The sequence below is a fragment of the Caloenas nicobarica genome, chromosome 3 (genome assembly GCF_036013445.1).
Source record: "Caloenas nicobarica isolate bCalNic1 chromosome 3, bCalNic1.hap1, whole genome shotgun sequence".
Taxonomy (NCBI): Eukaryota; Metazoa; Chordata; class Aves; order Columbiformes; family Columbidae; genus Caloenas; species Caloenas nicobarica.
The window spans coordinates 59169318-59188182 of record NC_088247.1 but is presented as its reverse complement, the minus strand read 5'-3'; the positions used below and the strand labels follow the sequence as shown (position 1 = coordinate 59188182).

The following is an 18865-nucleotide window of genomic DNA, read 5'->3' as shown; positions in this document are numbered from 1 at the left end:
ATTATCCCTGATGTATGCTTTGTGCATTTTTGCCCTCAGCTATGCTCTGACCTAGTATTTATACTTCCAACTGTCTTAATCTAAGTGAAATAAAAAACTCATATAAATAAGTTATCATGTGTCAAGCGGCATGGAGGCTTTTGCAAAGATGATCCTGTTGTTAAAGATCTGTAGAGAGGAATCTGGCAGATCTGAGTTACATTCACGTTTACTGGAGTTCTCATTTCACTTACTTCAGTTTACCTTTTTGTAGAATGGGAGTGATATTTATTACTATGTATTATGATTGATTCATTAATGTCCATCAAGCATCAGAAAGTTTGGATCTCAAATTGCACATTTCAGAAAATTATAATCTCAAATTGCATGTTAAAATATTTGCTATATACTATAAAATGATGCAAATTAATTCCTATAAAAGTGAATTTGGTAAATGAGTTCACTTAGTAGATACTGGAATTTATTTGAATCAGGAGTGAGCTTTTGAAGTAAATCTCCAGGTTATCCCCACTTACCAAGCTCTGTTTATCATCACAAGTGGTTTGAGAACTTGCACAGCCCCCTTTGGGATGAAGTGAAACTGAATGTGCAGGGGTCAACTCAGCAACTCTCAGCCATAAATGGGGTTCGAGTGCATGGGTCTGACCAGAGCTTGAGTAAAGGAACATCGTTTGGGGACAGTGGGTCCAGAACACACTGTTGCCTTGTATAGAGCTATTTCTTTTGCACTACATGGCTTGCTCACGTAAATGTAGCCAGGAAGATAATTTTTATAGCTCAAATAATTTCGGTTAGGATGCAGTGATTTGTGCAAGAAAAACAATCAATTAGATTAGCAATTGGCATACAACCTCACTGTTCCCTGGAAATTACTGCTTTTAGAAAAAGGGAACGTATAAAATGTAGATTCACTTTTTCATAAGGGCGTTATTGTCAGACTAACTGCTTGTTGATGCAATGTTTATACATTTAAGATGGAATTTTCCTCTTCTGCTCAAGCAATAAATACAGTATAAGTAATCATAAGATCACAGGACAGCGCAGGTTGGAAGAGACCTCCGGAAGTCTCTAGTCTAGCCTCCTGCTGAAGACAGGGTCTGTGGTGAGGTCAGACCAGTTTGCTCTGGGCTTTATCCTCTAGCAAGCACAGGATCTGCTATTTTATGTTGACATAGTTATTTAGTGCATTCAGAATATAACAAATACATTATGCCACAATGCCATATTCAGAAAGTTTTAAAAGAAGTTACCTTTGTAAATTTTACTGTTAATATTATTGTATAATTGAAAAAAAAAAGTGTATTTATAAAAATAAATTAGCTCAACCATGGCAAAGAAACCTTAACTCTATATGCATGTGTTGATTTCCAGGGCTTCACATACCCTCCTCATGTTGGCTTATCCATTGGCACAGCAGCTGACCCTCAGTTTGTTCTTATGGAGGTTCATTATGACAATCCATCATACACAGAAGGTTTGTTCCCTTGCACTCTTTAAACCATGCAAGATTGGAAATGTACTAGAGACAAGTGTTTCACATTGCATTGCACGGCAAACAGAGCAAATACAAAGCTGAGGCTTATTTTTCCCTGCTCAATAGTTCCTGATTCCCAATGTTTTTTCCACTGCACTCAAAAGCTTAACTTAAAGTCAGTGGAAGATTCAGATATACAAAGAATTGTGGACCAGGTGAATACATCTCCTTTTACCACTACATTCTTCACATTATCTCTCCTTTCCTTTTGCTGGGAAATCCAGTCAGACTGAGAGCGAGCAGCACAGCACTCAGATTGTGAGACAACAACACAGGGAATGAACCTTTTATCAATTTTTTTTAGTATTTTTTTGAGATAACTACCTGAACTGTGGCCAGTTACTAAAGGAGAAGTATAGACTCAGATTGCTAGGCCATCCACTGAGTAAAAGCGGTTTATCTTAAAAGACAAGCTTTTATTTTATAATGGTGTCTTTTAATCTTCTTTCTAAAATTCATTTATATTTAGAAGAAGGAAAAGGAAGAAACCAGGGAGCCCCAGAAAATCTAGGGAACTTTGAAGCTGACATTTGGAAAGATATTCTGTTTTTCTGAAAGAGAAGATTAGTGAGCTACTATACCTGAGAATATTCTGGTGATTGCTATATATGAATGGAGTAAAATCCAGTGCAGCACAGTGTACTGACCTTTCTTTGCACTCCCATGTGTTTAAATAAAATCTTCTGAGTGAGTTATGGTGTTCTGTCTTATGGTTATTCCCCCTCTTTGTGTTGTTCCAGATGAATTGTCTCAAAATGGTTCTGTTTAATGACAGGTTCTTGCCCTTCAGCATGCACATTTGCACGGGATACAGTAAACTTCATTTGCATCCTTGGTGTTGCCTGCTTTTCCATCGAATGTTACCTGAAAGCCTGAGAAGTCGCATGCAGAAAAACCATTTCTGAATTGGTTGTGTCCCTAAATTAACTATTTTAATTGACTGTGCTGCATAATACTGTTGTTTTAGTTCAAGTGGCAGATACAAAAGCTGGGAGTCAATAGTGTTTTGTTTCCTTATTAAGTAATGGGGAAAATTTTGCCTTTTTTGGGACAGTCCCAAGTGAATGCAGAGTCTCACAAAAGACCTGAGAAAATTCAGGCAGCACCAGCAAAGTGAGGAGTCTGTAATCCAGGTCATGTTTCTCTCCTCCCCGACAAAATACATGGCGTACAATGTCACATAGTTGATCATCACTCTTAATTGGTTATGCATAGTTCATAACCGTTGCTTCTTAATTGTTATATACTACTCTGTCTTAGGTATTTTCATGACTGGGTAACTTAGTCCCTGCTCTGCCCCTTTGTCATTTGCCTATCTCAAAATAGCCTGCTGATTTAATGTTGATGTAAAATTTGGTTTCAAGCACTGCTATGTCTGTTATGTTTTTAGAAGACCAATATAGGTCACTAGGAAGCCTCTTACCTTCTCTAAGATACTTAACAGGTTTTTTCGCATTTTTAATTTTCAAAGCTGAAATTTGAAAAGTGACAACGAAGAAGAAATGAGCCAACAATGTAGAGCTTCTGCAACACAAATTAATCTTTGTTTTTAGCTTGAATCTTTCCTAATAAAATGGCTAATGCAAGAGAAATAATTATAAGGAGTTAGATGATAGAGGAAACATAAGTTATGAGTAGATACACAAACAAACGTATATGACTAAATATTTAAATTAAAAATAGATTCATATCATTTTGACCCTTAAAAATCTGCATGTTTTTACATCATGATTTGGTTCCTGAAACTACTTTTTGAAATTAAGAGAAGTCCTTGAGTGAGTGCAGCATTAAAATTGTATGTAGTTCTCTTGTCTACTTTACTCAAAGTGCTGGTATTATCTTCAACTTTGGGATTTAGGAAGCAAATTTTCACGTTTAGTTGCTGCTGTCTTAATTGGAGAGATTGCAAAAGGGGTGATTTGGTCACCTGGGGTATGCTGTAATGTGACAGGCAATCCAAAACTAAGAAAAAATGTAATTAATGCTGGGGCTCAACATGAAGAAATAGATAAATTCACAAGTAGAAGACAATACAGCTTGAAAATTTTAAAGAAAAAAAACCCTCACAACTTTAAGCTCTCCTTTAAATATTTTATTTGAAAATCATACATGGCACATCTTGAGGACTTATTGTGTCCTTGTATTGTTTGCTCTGCCTGTGATCTACCTTCTTTTCTCTCAGGTCCCTGCTGGGTAGCTTAGTGGAAGGGACACAGGTGCTACAGGCAGCACATATTTTTCATTCACATCTCAACACTGCAGATATCAAAATACCATGTTTAACAACCCTCCTGTGGGCTGCCCCTATTTATTACTTCCTGCATATGGTTTGACTGATTTCCAGGTTATTGAGGTTGATTCCTCAATTTTCATGTAAAAAACTTAGGACAAGCCTTGAAAAATGTGAAACAATTGGATTTTTTTTTTCTTTTCAAATACTGATTTACAGTCATGGCTTACTGTGTTCTTTTGTTGCAGGTTTGATAGATAACTCTGGTCTGAGGCTAATTTATACTCCGGTTTTGAGGAAATATGATGCTGGGGTTATTGAAGCCGGTCTTTGGGTCAGCCTCTTCCACAATATCCCGCCGGGCATGCCTGAATTTGTGTCAGAGGGTCACTGCACACTGGAATGTCTGGAAGAGGTATGTCTCCTGCCTGAATCCATTGGTTTTCAATCTTAAAAATAGTTTTGGACAGCCTCTTTAACTTCTTGAGGAGATTGATAGTTATTGGTTAAAGACATGTGAGCAAAGGCATCTGCTACACACTGCCCTCCAGAATGTCGAGTCTTTTTGATCTGGGTATTTTGGGTGCTCAGGATTCAGGCTGCTTTACTGATATGAATGATACTGGCTGACACAGTGCTTGCAATGACTTAATTATGTGTTCAATTTATAAGCATACATTGCTTTCCATGGAAAAACTCTTGGTAGTATGGAATAGCTAGCCCAGAAAAAATGTTGAGACTAATTAAGATCTGTGCACATGCAAAAGGCTCCTAATAGTGAAGTGAAAGGCTGAAAAGTATTCTTAGACCAACCGCAGAAACTGAAGACCTGAACAAGTTTTGTTATATGGCCCAAAGTACAAAACTATGCATTCCTTAAACCCTTGGTTTCATTAAGAGAATTTAAATATCTCTACAGGTAATACATGCATTGTCTAAAATCTGTGATTAAGATATCATGGGAAATTATCATGTACATTGTCATTTTTAAAGAAAGGCTGAATCAGTGTCTGCTTTTTATGATGTGGTTTGGAATGAAGGGCAAATTCGATATGGAATTTAATTTTGGTGGTGGTGGTATTCAATGCTGCATACTGTCATAACATGTTTCAGCCTAAAAGCACTTGAGTATTCTATTATCATGGGGTTTTGACCTTAAGGCTGTACTTGAAAGGTATTGCGATAGCAGTTTATTTCTAGTTTGGGCTCCGAACAAGAATCAAAGTTTTGCATACTAAAAGTTCAAAAGTTCAGATCCGTAGATCTCAGCTGGAATGGGAGTGTTGTCATATTTGTGTCAATTTGGAAAAGTTCATTTTAAAATGCTTTTGACCTGGAAATAAGCTTCAGATGTAGACCCACAGTATTTCACTACCAGTTGACGTGAAGATGGGAAATAGAGCATATTATAATTACAGCCTCTTAATTTAAAGTGCTTCTTTTGGCACTATATTAATGGTAGCATCATTCATAACTGCATAGAATTCTTTTTCACAATAAACATCCACATTCAGTAGTATTGGCCAATAGTAGTAAAATAACTTGGAAGTTTTAGTATAATAACCTTGAAAGTCTTAATCTATTGAGATTTACTGGCTGTCCAGTTGTTTTTTTAAAAACTGTGTTCATTAAAAGTCAAAACACATTTTTATTTAAAAAAACACAGAAAAAACCTAGCTTTTTTGTATATAAAAACTTAATTTCACATATAGATTTGGTTTTGCTCCAGACCACATTTTTGCTGTAAACTGAGGGAATGCAAAATGCATTTGTTGATGTATTTTCACTCTGTTTGCACATTGCATTACATTACATTGCATTACATTAAGTTATATTACATGTGGGCACACTGATGGTGTTGCTTTCCCTGGGCCAGGCTCTAGGTGCTGAGAGACCTTCTGGGATTCATGTGTTTGCAGTCCTTCTTCATGCTCATCTTGCTGGCAGAGCTATCAGGATGCGTCACTTCCACAACGGCGAGGAGCAGAAACTTCTTGCTTATGACGATGAGTTTGACTTCAACTTCCAGGAGTTTCAGTATCTGAAAGAAGAAAGAACCATCTTGCCAGTATGACACTCGTAATTCTTTCCCTTAAAACACTTAAGAGATCATGCGCCTAGGATTTACTCACATTTAGGATTAATTTTACTACAGAATTTCTTGAATCTTTTGTTCATTTTTCTATTTAACGCAGAGTGGCTAATGCATTAAAGTTGCAGTGTCTCAGGAGTGTCCACCCAATTCACTACAGAATTGGCTTGGCCAATCAATTCAAGCTATCCTCTAGGTGTGTTTGGTGCCCACAATTACTTGATTTTAACTTTACTGTTATAAATGTTTGAACAAAGCAGATTATAAAATCACACGTGTGCCTGGTTGTGCCATCTTTGTTCATCCAGCCAGCTGAAGAATAGAAACATAATGGTATGGCTTTACGAAGCTGTTGGAACCAAGTAGCACATCCTGAGTATTTGCACAGAGCAAGTATACAGCCTTGCAAACACATCTACAAATCAGCCAAGCCTTCTGATGGTTTCTGATTTTTATTCTTTGTTGGGAGGAAAACTCCATGCTAATGTTCCACATGAGGTTTCACCAAGTAAACAAAATTGTTCAGAAGAAGAAATGCAATTTTATCTCTATCTGCTATACTTTTGAGAATAATGTAATATATCTTTTATAAAAATCCCAATTGCAATTATATTATAAAGCAATAGCTATCTATAGGTATTGTATGAACAGACTCTATATTTTTTTGGATGAGTGACTCATTTAAAAATTATTCACTCAAGCTTTGTTAGTTCCAGCCAGCATCTATTTTTGAAGCTTTGGCCTGAGGACAGAAAGTTTAATGCCACAAAGGTTGGGTGTTCCAGATCTGGCCTGCAGAGCAGCTGGAGATGTGCTTTTCCTGGTGCATGTGAACAAGCCAGTTACTTCATGGAACTGTTCAGATGCAAAATATCAAACAACTGGATTTTATTTATGGTTGGAGCCAGTAAGGGAAAGGGAGCTGAAAAGACCATTGCAATGACTGAACTTCAAGTATGATCAGGAGCCCCATGTTTTAATCTTCCAGGCTTCTCTTTGAGTCCCTGCCTCTCTTATGTCTCTTCTCCCATGCTGGGATACTTTCATATTTATCCTTTAGAGACAAGAAGTTAAAATGCTACATTTCTAATTTAATTTCTAAAGCAAAACGTGGACTTTCAGGTGTAGCATTTACGCTTTGAAGTCCAACTCCTTGTACTCCACAGGGACTTCAAAGACAAACTGGTGTTACCTCCTCCAGGAAAGAAGTGTTGAAGGGTTTAGGAAAAGGGCTAGCAGAAGATGACAGGTTGGCAGAGAAAGCCTGGAATATTTTTAGGAAAATCCATGCAGATTATAGAGAAAGGCCTCTTAAAATTCAAGAACAAAAGGGAATAGACAGGAGAAAGTCTAAAAGAGGTATTTGATAGTATCAGCAACTTAAAAAAGACAGCTGGAGTAGAAGCTGGAATTTTTTCTCTGAAGTGAGCCTTTTTCTTGCTATTTATTGATTTCATCTTAAACAAAACTACCAGTACAACTTTACATACATCATTCTGGATATAATTCAGACCACAGTCTAATCAATTACCTAACAGGATTAAAAATTTTTATAGAAGTTCTTGTTATTGTCTCCTTCTGCCAGCCCTTCCAAGGGTGTATCCTTCTTTCGGTTCATGGAGTCCAGGTTGCTTGTTTTCTTCACGTACTAGAACTCTCTTCTGAATTTGGAAGCAAAAGATTTAATCTCGCAGAAGGAATGTTTTTAGTGAATGTTATCCAGTCTGTAAGCCAGAGACCTCGCTGGTAGGAACCAGCACATTCCTGCTGGGACCAGCGAAGTCGTGCCAGTACTCACTGCTTCAGAAGGCTCTGTCTCCATTTGGCTGACATGAGGCTGACGCACCTTCTTCCAGCAGCCCAGAACTTAATTAGCACTAGCATTGATCTGGCAATGAGGCAGCCTGCAGGGAAGGAGAAATTCTCGATGTTTGAAGAGTGATCTGATTTTTTTCCAGGGAAGATTAATACAGTGGCTGATAAGGGGAGAGGATGATACCAAAAAATGAACCTCTGGCATCCTTGTGATATGAAGTTGCCCAAAAATACCAGAATTTTGATGTCTGGCTATACTCTTAAATATTTTGAACTTCCACTTGATTATCATGGTGATTTTGAGATTTGTATTTGATCAGGTACTGGGAATAAAGTTACTACCAAGCTGTAGATCAGTTTGTAAAGACACCAAAAGTTACTTGTATGTACTTGAGAATGTAAGTATTTAGCCTTTCCCATACATATCTGTCAATGTAGTTAAGTCTTTGCCTGCCACTCCTCTACTCCCAGGCTTGGCAGATAAATAGTGGTTATTGTGATGTGGAAAGCCTTCTTTTCCTCATTTAGCAAGTATTTCTGTTGAAGTTGGCAAGATAAAATAGCCTGAAGAAAGCTATCCAAACTAGCACTGGATGAGTTTTGGAGCAAGAATCATGCGTATACAGCACCTACATATATAATTTTCCTGAAAATAGGACTATAACTGGGCACCTCCATTGCTATCTTAAACAAACAGACCAGAGTCTTAATAAGACCCCTTTTAAATCCATGGGCAATTCCTGAAGATCTGGGATAATATGAATGCTAAGAGCCAAGGCCTTAGCATACGCCAATTACTTAATCCTTTGCTCTTTCAAAAAGTCGTATTCATTGCTCTGATCTTTATTTCTTAAGTGTTTGCTGTCACCTATGCTAACCTGAAGCTGGTGTTGATAAACTGCATACCTGTCAGCTTCCTAAATCTTGTGTTTCAGGGGGATAATTTAATCACGGAATGTCACTACAGTACTGTGGACCGAGTTCGCATGACATGGGTAAGAAAAGTTTTAATGGGTCAAAATAAGTACACAGATAATACCGAGGACTAAAACCTTTTTCACAAATGCCATGCTTACTTGCTAGTGCCTGTGTGCATATTATTATGTCTTATCTTTCCTTTCATAGATTCTAAAGTTTTCAAGTAATCAGGACTGTTATTATCATAGCCTGATTTCCTGCATAAGGCGTTCAAATTACTAGTTTATAGAAATAAGCCAGCTCATAAAAGATCCTAAAAAGTCAGACTTTGCTAGTGTAAGGAGTGCTTTCTTCATAACATGTATTAACATTCAAATTCTACATATTCTAATGAATTGTTTTTATGAACTTGTTAGGCATTAGTTGTAATTGCTGGTTCTTACATATCGATTTTTACTTATGCTATGACCAGGATGGGACTGCTTACTTTTGTGCCTAATGTAGAATGCAGGCAGAATGTAGGTCCTTTGGGCTGGGAGGAAGAAGAGGAGGCTGGGCACAGTCAGCCTCTGCGAGTTACGTTTCTCTCGTTGTGGGTTTTCCAGCAGCAGGGACCTTCCTGGACCGTTGCTGCCTCCAGAGCAGGAGGAACCTGTTTCGTACCCTTGTGGCCTTGCAGCTGAGCCACAAGGAGTGACTGTGCCGCAACCCCATGGCCAGGGGGTGAGCATCCCCTTCAGGCTCAAGGGGCTTTGGCTAAGGTTTGGCACGTAGCAGTGCACGGTGTCCCAGATGCAGCTTTTTAGGGTGGCAGAGACCAGGTGCAGGCCATTGTGATGTGGCTACTCGGTTTTGGAGGTGAAGCAAATTTGGTTGTTGGGACATGAGCTGGACTGTGCCAGCTGGCTGCAAAACCAGAGAGTGATGCCAGACCCACCATTTTTACAGGAGGGAGGTAGCTGCCAGCCACAGGCCTTCACCAGGGTCTGATTCTGCTTCCTCGGAAGGGGCTGAATCCAGACCTATCATAGAATCATAGAATGTCCCAAGTTGGAAGGGACCCACAAGGACCATCGAGTCCAACTCCTGTCCCTGCACAGGACAACCCCACAGTTCACACCATGTGTCTGAGGGTGTTGTCCAGTCTCTTCTTGTCAGGCTTGGGGCCGTGACGCCTCCCTGGGGAGCCTGTTCCAGTGTCCACCACCCTCTGGGGGAAGAACCTTTTCCTAATGTCCAACGTAAACCTTCCCTGGCACATCTTCCTGCCATTCCCTTGGGTTCTGTCATTGGTCGCTAAAGGGAAGAGTTCGGTGCCTGCCCGTCCTCCTCCCCTTGTAAGGAAGCTGTAGGCCGTGATGAGGTCTCCTCTTGGTCTCCTCTTCTCCAGACCTCTGGGAGGTGTGACTGGAGGGGTTTCTGTTCAGCAAGGAAGACCTAGTCCTGGCATCCAAAGAGCACAGGGATACTTCTCCCTGAATCATGGCTTGCAAGTAGGCATATAAACAAAAGCAAAAGTGTGAGAATGAAGGCTTTTGATTTTTTGTCATATTTTCCTCTGTGGTGACCATGCTAGCCCTTGGCTGTTGGTTTGTGTATTTCGTCTTCTCCATTCCTCCTCCTGTGGTTCTGTGAGTTTTGTGGAACTGTTCCCACACAGGATTTAGGAACATGCAACTCATAATCTTGTCTATATTTATCAAGATTAATTTTAAATTAGTCCTTTGCCCATGGCTCTCAATAGAAGACTGTTTAAGAGTCTATTTCCACAGCTAGCTAAAAATCTTATTCTAATTATTTTACAGTTAGTGCTCATTTGTTCTTGAGTCAGCATTATCTGTTAACTTATATAACTCTTTTCTTTCTTACTCTGTATCTGCATGTGTACATACAAGGAGAGTTCATATAGATACATACTCCATTCCAGCCTCCATTTTACTAGACAAAGCTCATCTAATTTCTTATTAAACAGACTAATTATCCTACCAGATTTTTTCTATATCTGCTCCAATTTGAAGCCCCTTTTCTGAAACATGGTAGATATAAGTACCTTGGAAACAGCTGAAAATAAACCTAAACTTCTCAGATAGTACTCTTCAACATAATAGGAGTCTTATTTTATTGATAGTTGTTCTTTTTGACATCTTTTAACTTGGGAGCTATTGCTTGAGCTTGCAGTGTATTTTGTAATGAATTATATAAAAACTTCTTACTACTTGATAACTTAATGTGCAAGATAAACCTGTTTAATTGGGCCTCCTCATACACATTTCATTGGCATATAAATGCTAATCAGTGGGGTTTTTTTCTGTGAGATTCCAATGCTATCTTGATGAAAAGAAAAATTCCATTTTCAGGGTGGTCTGAGCACCAGGAATGAAATGTGCTTGTCATATCTGCTCTATTACCCGAGAATCAACCTCACTCGATGTGCAAGTATTCCGGATATAATGGAACAGCTCCAGTTCATTGGTGTTAAGGAAATCTATAGACCAGTCAGGCAAGTAATACCTTTATGGATATGTGTAGTACCTTTGTTTCTGTCTGTGGGATTCGAGAGTCATTTTTATATGACCTTTATTTCTTTCTGGTAGTGCAACACGTTGCAGGGTCACCCGTGCTGCTTCTTTTTCGTCAATAGACTGTGCTGCTACTTATTTCTCCTGCCAAATTATTTTGCCTTTTAAAAGAAAAAACAAAACAAAACAAAAACAAACAAACCTCCAAACAAAAAAAAACAAACAAAGAAACCAAAACAAAAACAAACCAGTTTCTTCTGTTAAAGAAATAATATTTCTCACAGAAGGTTTTTATTCCACCACACCCATCTGTAAAAAGACTATGTATCAATGTCATATCAATATCTCAAATCTATCAATTTATTAAAACATATCAGTTTTTCACATATGTAGAGATGATTTTGAAAAAGGAGTTTGGGAGCATGGGTATCAAATTACCCTGGGTAAATTTGTTGTGAGTAATTCAGCTGAAGTCAATAGGTGTAACCAGATGGTAGAACTGTTGCTCACATATAGAGCTTAACACTGTCTTGGTGGCACTGACAAAAATGCATAGAAGGGGAAGAAGTTGTAAGTTAGAAAGGAAATTGAGAGAATATTAAATTGTTCATAGTAAAAGATAAGTGGTAGATAATCACCACGATGGAGAGAAATGAGAGGATGGAGGCTTTGGAAGAATAACAAGTCAGAGGATGATATGCAAGGTAAGTAGAGAGAAAAACACAGAACCACTGGTAGGAATCCAGCCAAGAGGGAGAAAGAGCTTTTTAGGTGAACTACTGGCTGCAGGGGCTTGCAATTCTGTGCAAAGAGACTGTCTCCTGAGTCTTAGACTCCTACCGTTCGGGCAAGCAGGACTCTGCACATTTTTCAGATGTAAATCCATGTCAGAAAGAAAAAATCCTAGTTCATTCATCACTTTTTCTTCCTAATAAAAACAACCCACACGAATCTGAATACTGATCAGCTGCTCAGCTCAAAAGGGGTAATATCATTTTGTTGTAAGATCTGTCCGCTTCAGTGCTCCACAAATTTTAAATATCCTCTCTGTGAATCATGGTGGGTGAGGGCTGTTACCATTTAGGCAACTCAGGATATATAATAACCACCATGAAGGTCCATGCAATTCACCTGGCATCTGGCCACTGGGGTAAACCACAGGCTGATGAATTTTAAACAAGGTGTTACAATTTCATCGGTAAGTCAGTGGAAGTCCTGCTGCCCTTCACCATGAGAGTCCTCAGCAAGAACAAAATGTTTCCCAGTGTTTTGCTGGATCTGGCTTTTCTGCCCTTTAATGTCAGTGGGATGACCTGCACAAGGATATTGCTCACTAAGAGCCATTTCCAGAATCTCGCATATAATTTAAATTTTGGCAGGAGTTAGGAGGAAGCCACATAAGACAGGATAATGTGTGTGAATATATAAAACCCAATAAATAGCATATTTCAGGTTTTAAGTGTTCCTTCCAGTGCTTAAAATTAAAGCATCTCAACAGCAGATCAGCAGTGGAAGTGATTGTAAACAGAGTGAGAATTGTCTAAAGAGGAAAGTTCCCACAATGAATAAAATGCAGAAAAATAATCAGACAATAGCAAGTAGAATGCACTATTAGTGGTGAAAGGTGAATTGCATTTGTGTTGTTAGTTGAACTAAACAAAGTAAGAGCAAGTTTTTAAAATAAAATTGGTAGACTAATAGTGTGTAGTGACATATACATTTTAAAAGTTTTATTTCCTTATACATTTTATCTTAACAAAACCATATAAAACTTTTGTTTCAAAGTAATTTGATGTACAGGCTTACTGGTCTTAGTTCTGAAATTTATATCCAACACAGAAGAGTTCAAAGAAAGTCACAATACAATCAGTCTACTTCATTTTCCACACTATGTCTATATACAATCTCTTTTAATACAGGGAGAACACAGTTTCTAAATTAGTCCTAGCTAAAAAAGTCTTTCTGAGCTTAGAAAGAGAATATTCTAACAAATGTATGCTCTCTTGAGTGTTCATTCATGATAACTGTACTTAAGGAAAAAATGCACATGTGGCCTGGGGAAATAAAGATGTTTTGAATAGAGTAAGTATGCAGACTGTCTGCTGCAAATGGAATAGTAATTAGAAGAAGAGATTATTAATGCCTCTAGTATTTATGACCTAATCCACAATTCTTGTTTCATTAAGCTCTGTCAGCCTAAGGATATGTGACCTGATATCCATCTCTCTTGTGTCAGTCTTACACTGGAATTGCTTCACTGACTCCTCTATGGTCTCTCTTGACTTATACATGAAGGCAAACTGGCAGCAGGATCAAGGCACCGTGGCTCACTTTAAAACTCTGTTTTTCCCTCAGTCTGGTGGCACAGACAGTGGTATAAGTCATGAGGGCCTGAGATGAAAGTGATTGGGCCACAATAGTGTAAAATAGGTGCTTGATTAAAATTATATTCCCTGTGCCTAGATGTTGAGTAAAGCAAAACCTGGGCATAGGCAGAACTTTACCCAAAGCAAGTGGGAGACAGCCTCCTGCAAGATAACACAGATCTGTGTAAAGTGCTTTGAGAAGATAATTCATGCTGCCACCAAAGTATTCATTAAGTTACTTAGACAAAGTTTTACCTACTTTCGTTCTTCCACTAGCTGTATTGGACTTTCTGTTTTTAAAAACTTGAGCCATCCACCATGTTGTCTCCATTCATCCCAATAGACCAAGCAAGAAGAAAGCAAGAACAATGGAAAAGGTTTTCTTCAGCTTTTTTTTTTTCTTTTATTTTTCCTTTGTTATTATTTTTGAGTTTTCTTTCCAAAATAAAGACAAGAAATCTCATTTCTTCACTTTCCACATCTTTGGCTGGTGGAGAATGGGATTTGCCCCAGTTGTTCATGGGGAGGATTCCCACACATGAGCAAATAGTCAGATCTCTCACAGCAGCACAACAGGTCTCTATCCCGTCCCTGGCCAAAAGTCCCCTTGCAGCCAGTATGTAGGGATGTGCCAAAAGACAATGTCCACAATACCAGTTATTGTCCTTTGATCTTTTGGCACTGCTGCCAACCAACACGTTAGAACTACTTCTCTGCTGGGCTGAGTTTTTACCTATTATCTGACTTAAGACCAGAGCTTGGCAGAGCCATCTGGAAGCAGCTTTCTAATGGCAAACGTTTCTTTGCAACACTGTCTGCCAAGCCTAGTAGAGGGGGTGGCTTTTGTTTTGTTTTGGGCTTTTCTGAGAAGTTACAACAGAGGATCTGTTTTGTATTGCCTGTGTATTCACTTTGTAGATTGGAGCACAACAATGCAATTCTTTTTCTTTAAGTTAAAGTCCTCCATTTCTAAAAGCATCTGGGAGCAAGTATTAAACTGCTCACAAACTTTTGTAAGTCTGTTAAAATCAATACAACTGCATCAGTTCTGTGTAGCAGGGAACATAGCTGACAATGTGAGTTAGGTATAATACACGTATTAATAGTACATTTGTACATCACTTCCAACCTGATGGTATTTACTTTTAAAATCTATTTATTTGTTTTTCTTTAGGACTTGGCCTTTCATTATCAAGAGTCCTAAGCAATATAAAAACCTCTCTTTTATGGATGCAATGAACAAATTCAAATGGTCCAGATCGGAGGGTCTCTCCTATAATGAACTTGTGCTTAAACTACCAGTGAACGTGAGATGTTCAAAAACAGATAATGCAGAGTGGTCGGTAAGTCTAAGTGTTGAAAAGGAGGCAATAATGCCACAAAACAAATGCGGTTTACTGTCCTTCATTGTGTATGAAGCAATGTATTACCTGGTTATGTCTTCAAACTGTTTAAATGACTATATTGCATTTACATACAGCAACAAAGGATGAGAATATTTTATCATTGTTTTCACCTAACTCAAGTTCTAGAAGTATTTAAAAAGAATAGAAAACTTGAAAGTTTGGTCAGCAGTTGAGAACAGTAATAGGAGTATGGAGTCTTTCAGTGTGTCTGGGACTGATCAGATAGTAACCATGTGTCCAGATTAGGTGACCAAGTTAGAAAGTTGTTTTCGCTTGGCTGCCTACATTGTCAGGGACTCACGTTAGGGTCTTGTGATAGGTGATTCAAAATCCCTAAATAGGTTTCTTCTTTGAGTCACTCTGTAAGGGGAAGCTTATTGACTGCATAAGGAAGCCTCAAGCATCTAACTTCTTAACTCAGGCATCTAGACCAGGAGTGTCAAGCTCATTTTCACCGGGGGCCACATCAGCCTCACGGTTGCCTTCAAAGGGCCGAATGTAATTTTAAGACTTTTGCCCTTTGAAGGCAACCGCGAGGCTGATGTGGCCTCTGGTGAAAATGAGTTTGACACTCCTGGTCTAGACTACCTAATCCAACATCTCTTACTTTTTTGTTGGTCTTGTGTCTTAGAGACGTCTATACTATTGGGCCAAAAAAAGTATATTTAGATTGTCTGTTTCCTTTGTGCGCCTTCGGAAGATTTTATCTTCTATAGTTTTCCTTTCCCAATTCTCTTGATTGAAATAACTGTAAGATAAAACATAATTCCCCAGTAAGTTATTATTTCTTGTAAATGTCTACTGGTATTTTAACAGGACTGCTGGGAAATGCTGTCATCTTTAGTTTTGACATATGTTTATAAATAACTACTAGTGCATATAGTATCATCACTAAGGTTGTGCTGAAAAATGTGTTGCTCCTTGAACTCCTTTACAGAATCCAAAGTCAAGATTCCATTTTACTTTTTTGAGCTTTTCTGTTCAGAAGGGGAGATTGGCTCATTGTACTGGCTTTTCTCCTACTGTGACTTTAGGCCAGCCTAACAGAGCTGGTACGAGATACTACTGGTGAAATACTTTCTAGGAAAAGACCTTTCCGTCATTCTCCTCAACCTGCAAAACAGCCCTGACTGCCTCGCAGCAGGTCACACAGTGCTTTCAGGTGGTGGCAAAATCAGCCTTCCTGCAGTGATGTTCTCAGGTCTTTCCAACATCGGTCACACTGTTCTGCCCATAGAATGTCAATGAAATACTGTGTGCTATAAGTAATTGAAAGGTCCTGGTTTTTTTTAATATTTGTCCCACTGCAGGCCTTCTATGAAAAGTAGTTATTGACAGCACATGTGACTATTCGCCAGTTTTGGTTAAACTTCTTGTCATTTGCAAGTGCCGGCCAGTAGCAGCTGCGTAGCCACTCTTTCACTGATTACTTGTCAGAGGACAAGTTAAGATGATGAAAAGCACAGAGAAATTCTACCAAGAGAGGATATGCTGCTTATTTTATTTTATTTTATTTTATTTTATTTTATTTTATTTTATTTTATTTTATTTATTTTTAATGGTATGATTTCTGGAAAATGCTGTTCACCTTTATCTTACAGGATGAAGGAACAATACTTTGTCAAAGAGTGAGCTCACTGGAACTGGGAGTGCTTAATTCTTCCTTTTAATCATAGTTTCCTATTTTAAGTGACTAGGGCATATTCATCAAAACTAAGATTAGGACTCTTTCCTCTTCCATCTCTTATTAGTGATATTATGTTAAATTGGCCATCCTCATCAAAATCAAGAACAAATTTAACCTGAATGGCCAAACAATCAGTGAGTTGTTACAAGAAGAAAATACTTGAAGTAAAGGAAGTGAAAGGAAAGGAAACTGAAAATATCTTCATCCTTCTGTAGCGATGGTGCCTTGGTCAGTTTTAGCTTTGTGTTGTGTTTGCCAATATTAATTCAATATTTAGATTTTTTTCTGCAGTGCAGGATAACTGTAACATGGAAAAAACCCAAAGCAAACACATGCTGTGCAGGTAGTCATTCAAACTTTCCAAGATACTCATGCCCAGGAGCTTGCGTTTTGCAGAAATTCTTTGCTTTAATATGTAGGGAGTACATTCAGGAAAAGCATAGCCAAGCAGTGTACCCAAAGCTCTCTAATTTCACGTCAAAACCATGACAGGCGGGTAGTTATGTCCAACACCATAACAATTGCACTAAGTTCTAAGGGAAAAGTGAAAATGCTCAATGTATATTAATATGACAATCCTGTAGATTACCTTGCTTGAGCAGGGACATTGGAGCAGTTCACAGAATCTCAGACTGGTTGGGGTTGGAAGGGACCTCTGGAGATCACCTAGTCCAACCCACCTGCTAAAGCAGATTCACCTAAAGTAGATCGCACAGAAATGTGTCCAGGTGGGTTTTGAATGTCTCCAGAGAAGGAAACTCTACAATCTCTCTGGGCAGCCTGTTCCAATGCTCTGTCACCCTCAAAGTAAAGAAGTTTCTCCTCATACTCAGATGGAAACTCCTGTGCTTCAGTCTGTGCCTGTTGCTCCTCATCCTACTGTTGGGCACCACTGAAAGGAGCCTGATTCCATCCTCTTGACATCCACATTTGAGGTATCTATAAAAATTGACTACATCCTCTCTCAGCCTTCCCTTCTCTAGGCTGAACAGACCCAGTGCTCTCAGTCTCGATGACCTCCAGAGATCCCTTCCAACCTCAAGCATTCTGTGATTCCATGAAAAAACGTATGCACAATTAGCTGCCTTGTACAGGCAAGTGTAAGCTTTGTATGTACAAACAAATATGTTCAAATAGCATCTAATACCCCTATAGAACTGTAACCCTGTAACCTTCTATTTTTATCTGCCAGAAGGATGGGAAAAAAAAAAAAAGAAAAGAAAAAAACCCCAACAAACCAACCAGACAATCCCGCAAAGCAAAATAAGGTGGTACAAATCAACCAACAAAAGCCTAACCTTGCTTTCCTGGAGAAGATGCCAGTGTGTCCAGCTGTTCCAAGCTGAAAACAATGGATGTTCATGCTGGCTGATCATATGGTGTGCAATATATTAATATTTTTACTGAGCTTGATTTCCCCACAGTAAAAGTCACAACCCCAGTACAAAACTAACAATAGATTCTCATGCAAGCTGTCAACTAGTTAGAGAGCAAAATACAGATTTCTAATATTATGTGACAAAACTCTGATCATTTTTTATTATTTTAATTGCAGATCCAAGGCATGACAGCTTTACCCCCTGAAATAGAGAGACCGTACAAGACAGAACCAGTAATATGTAGCTCATCTTCCTGTTTATGTTGCAGTTTATTCCTCACCTTGTTGTTTGTTCTACATGTCACAGCCAATACCATAGGAAACATTGGCCCCTTTGTATAATAATTTTTATTCATTCGTGTTCTGTATGCCATGCAAGTTTCTGATGTGTTTGCACTGTTGCTATTGTAGATTTATTTTTTTACATATTAATAAACTAAATTTGCTGGTTCAAAATAAAACATGAACTTCCTCTGAAAACTGTGGGGTTTTGGTTTTCAATGTAAAGTACGTATAAAACACAGGAGGTACACTGGCACATTGCATATCGAGATGTTTTCCAGTATGATTTTGTCATACTTTGTCATGGCTCTCTCACATGGTGTTTTCAAAATCAACTATGTATATGGGCAAAATTAATAAACTAAAAGCAACTTGTTAACCACATTCAGCTTGGTGTGTGCTGTATTATTTTGTCTTGGTTCTCGACATCTGCAGTTTATGAAATTATTGCTGCATGGACAGGTCTTGAGAACATGTGTTTGGCTATGTCTGACTGACATGTGCCATAAACTACAGGTAGGATTAATTGAGGGAGGAGATTTCTGGAAGCAACACACCGCAGACCATCTCAGCTCCTGAGAGAAGGAGGTGCTATGGGGGTCAGAGGGATGAACCCCAAATCTCCCCATAGCAAGTCC

General features: G+C 38.6%; 1 protein-coding gene across 1 annotated transcript in view; it reads left to right on the top strand.

Annotated features, from left to right (window-relative positions):
* MOXD1 (monooxygenase DBH like 1) overlaps positions 1 to 18570 on the top strand; it is a 49809-nt gene extending 31239 nt beyond the window's left edge. Inside the window, exons 6-12 of the mRNA XM_065632141.1 lie at positions 1372 to 1474; positions 4013 to 4179; positions 5641 to 5832; positions 8607 to 8666; positions 10947 to 11089; positions 14649 to 14817; positions 18123 to 18570. Of these exons, the coding sequence (XP_065488213.1) occupies positions 1372 to 1474; positions 4013 to 4179; positions 5641 to 5832; positions 8607 to 8666; positions 10947 to 11089; positions 14649 to 14817; positions 18123 to 18287 (999 nt within the window). The 3' untranslated portion in view covers positions 18288 to 18570. The remainder of the gene's footprint in view (positions 1 to 1371; positions 1475 to 4012; positions 4180 to 5640; positions 5833 to 8606; positions 8667 to 10946; positions 11090 to 14648; positions 14818 to 18122) is intronic.
* Positions 18571 to 18865: the final 295 nt, after the last annotated feature.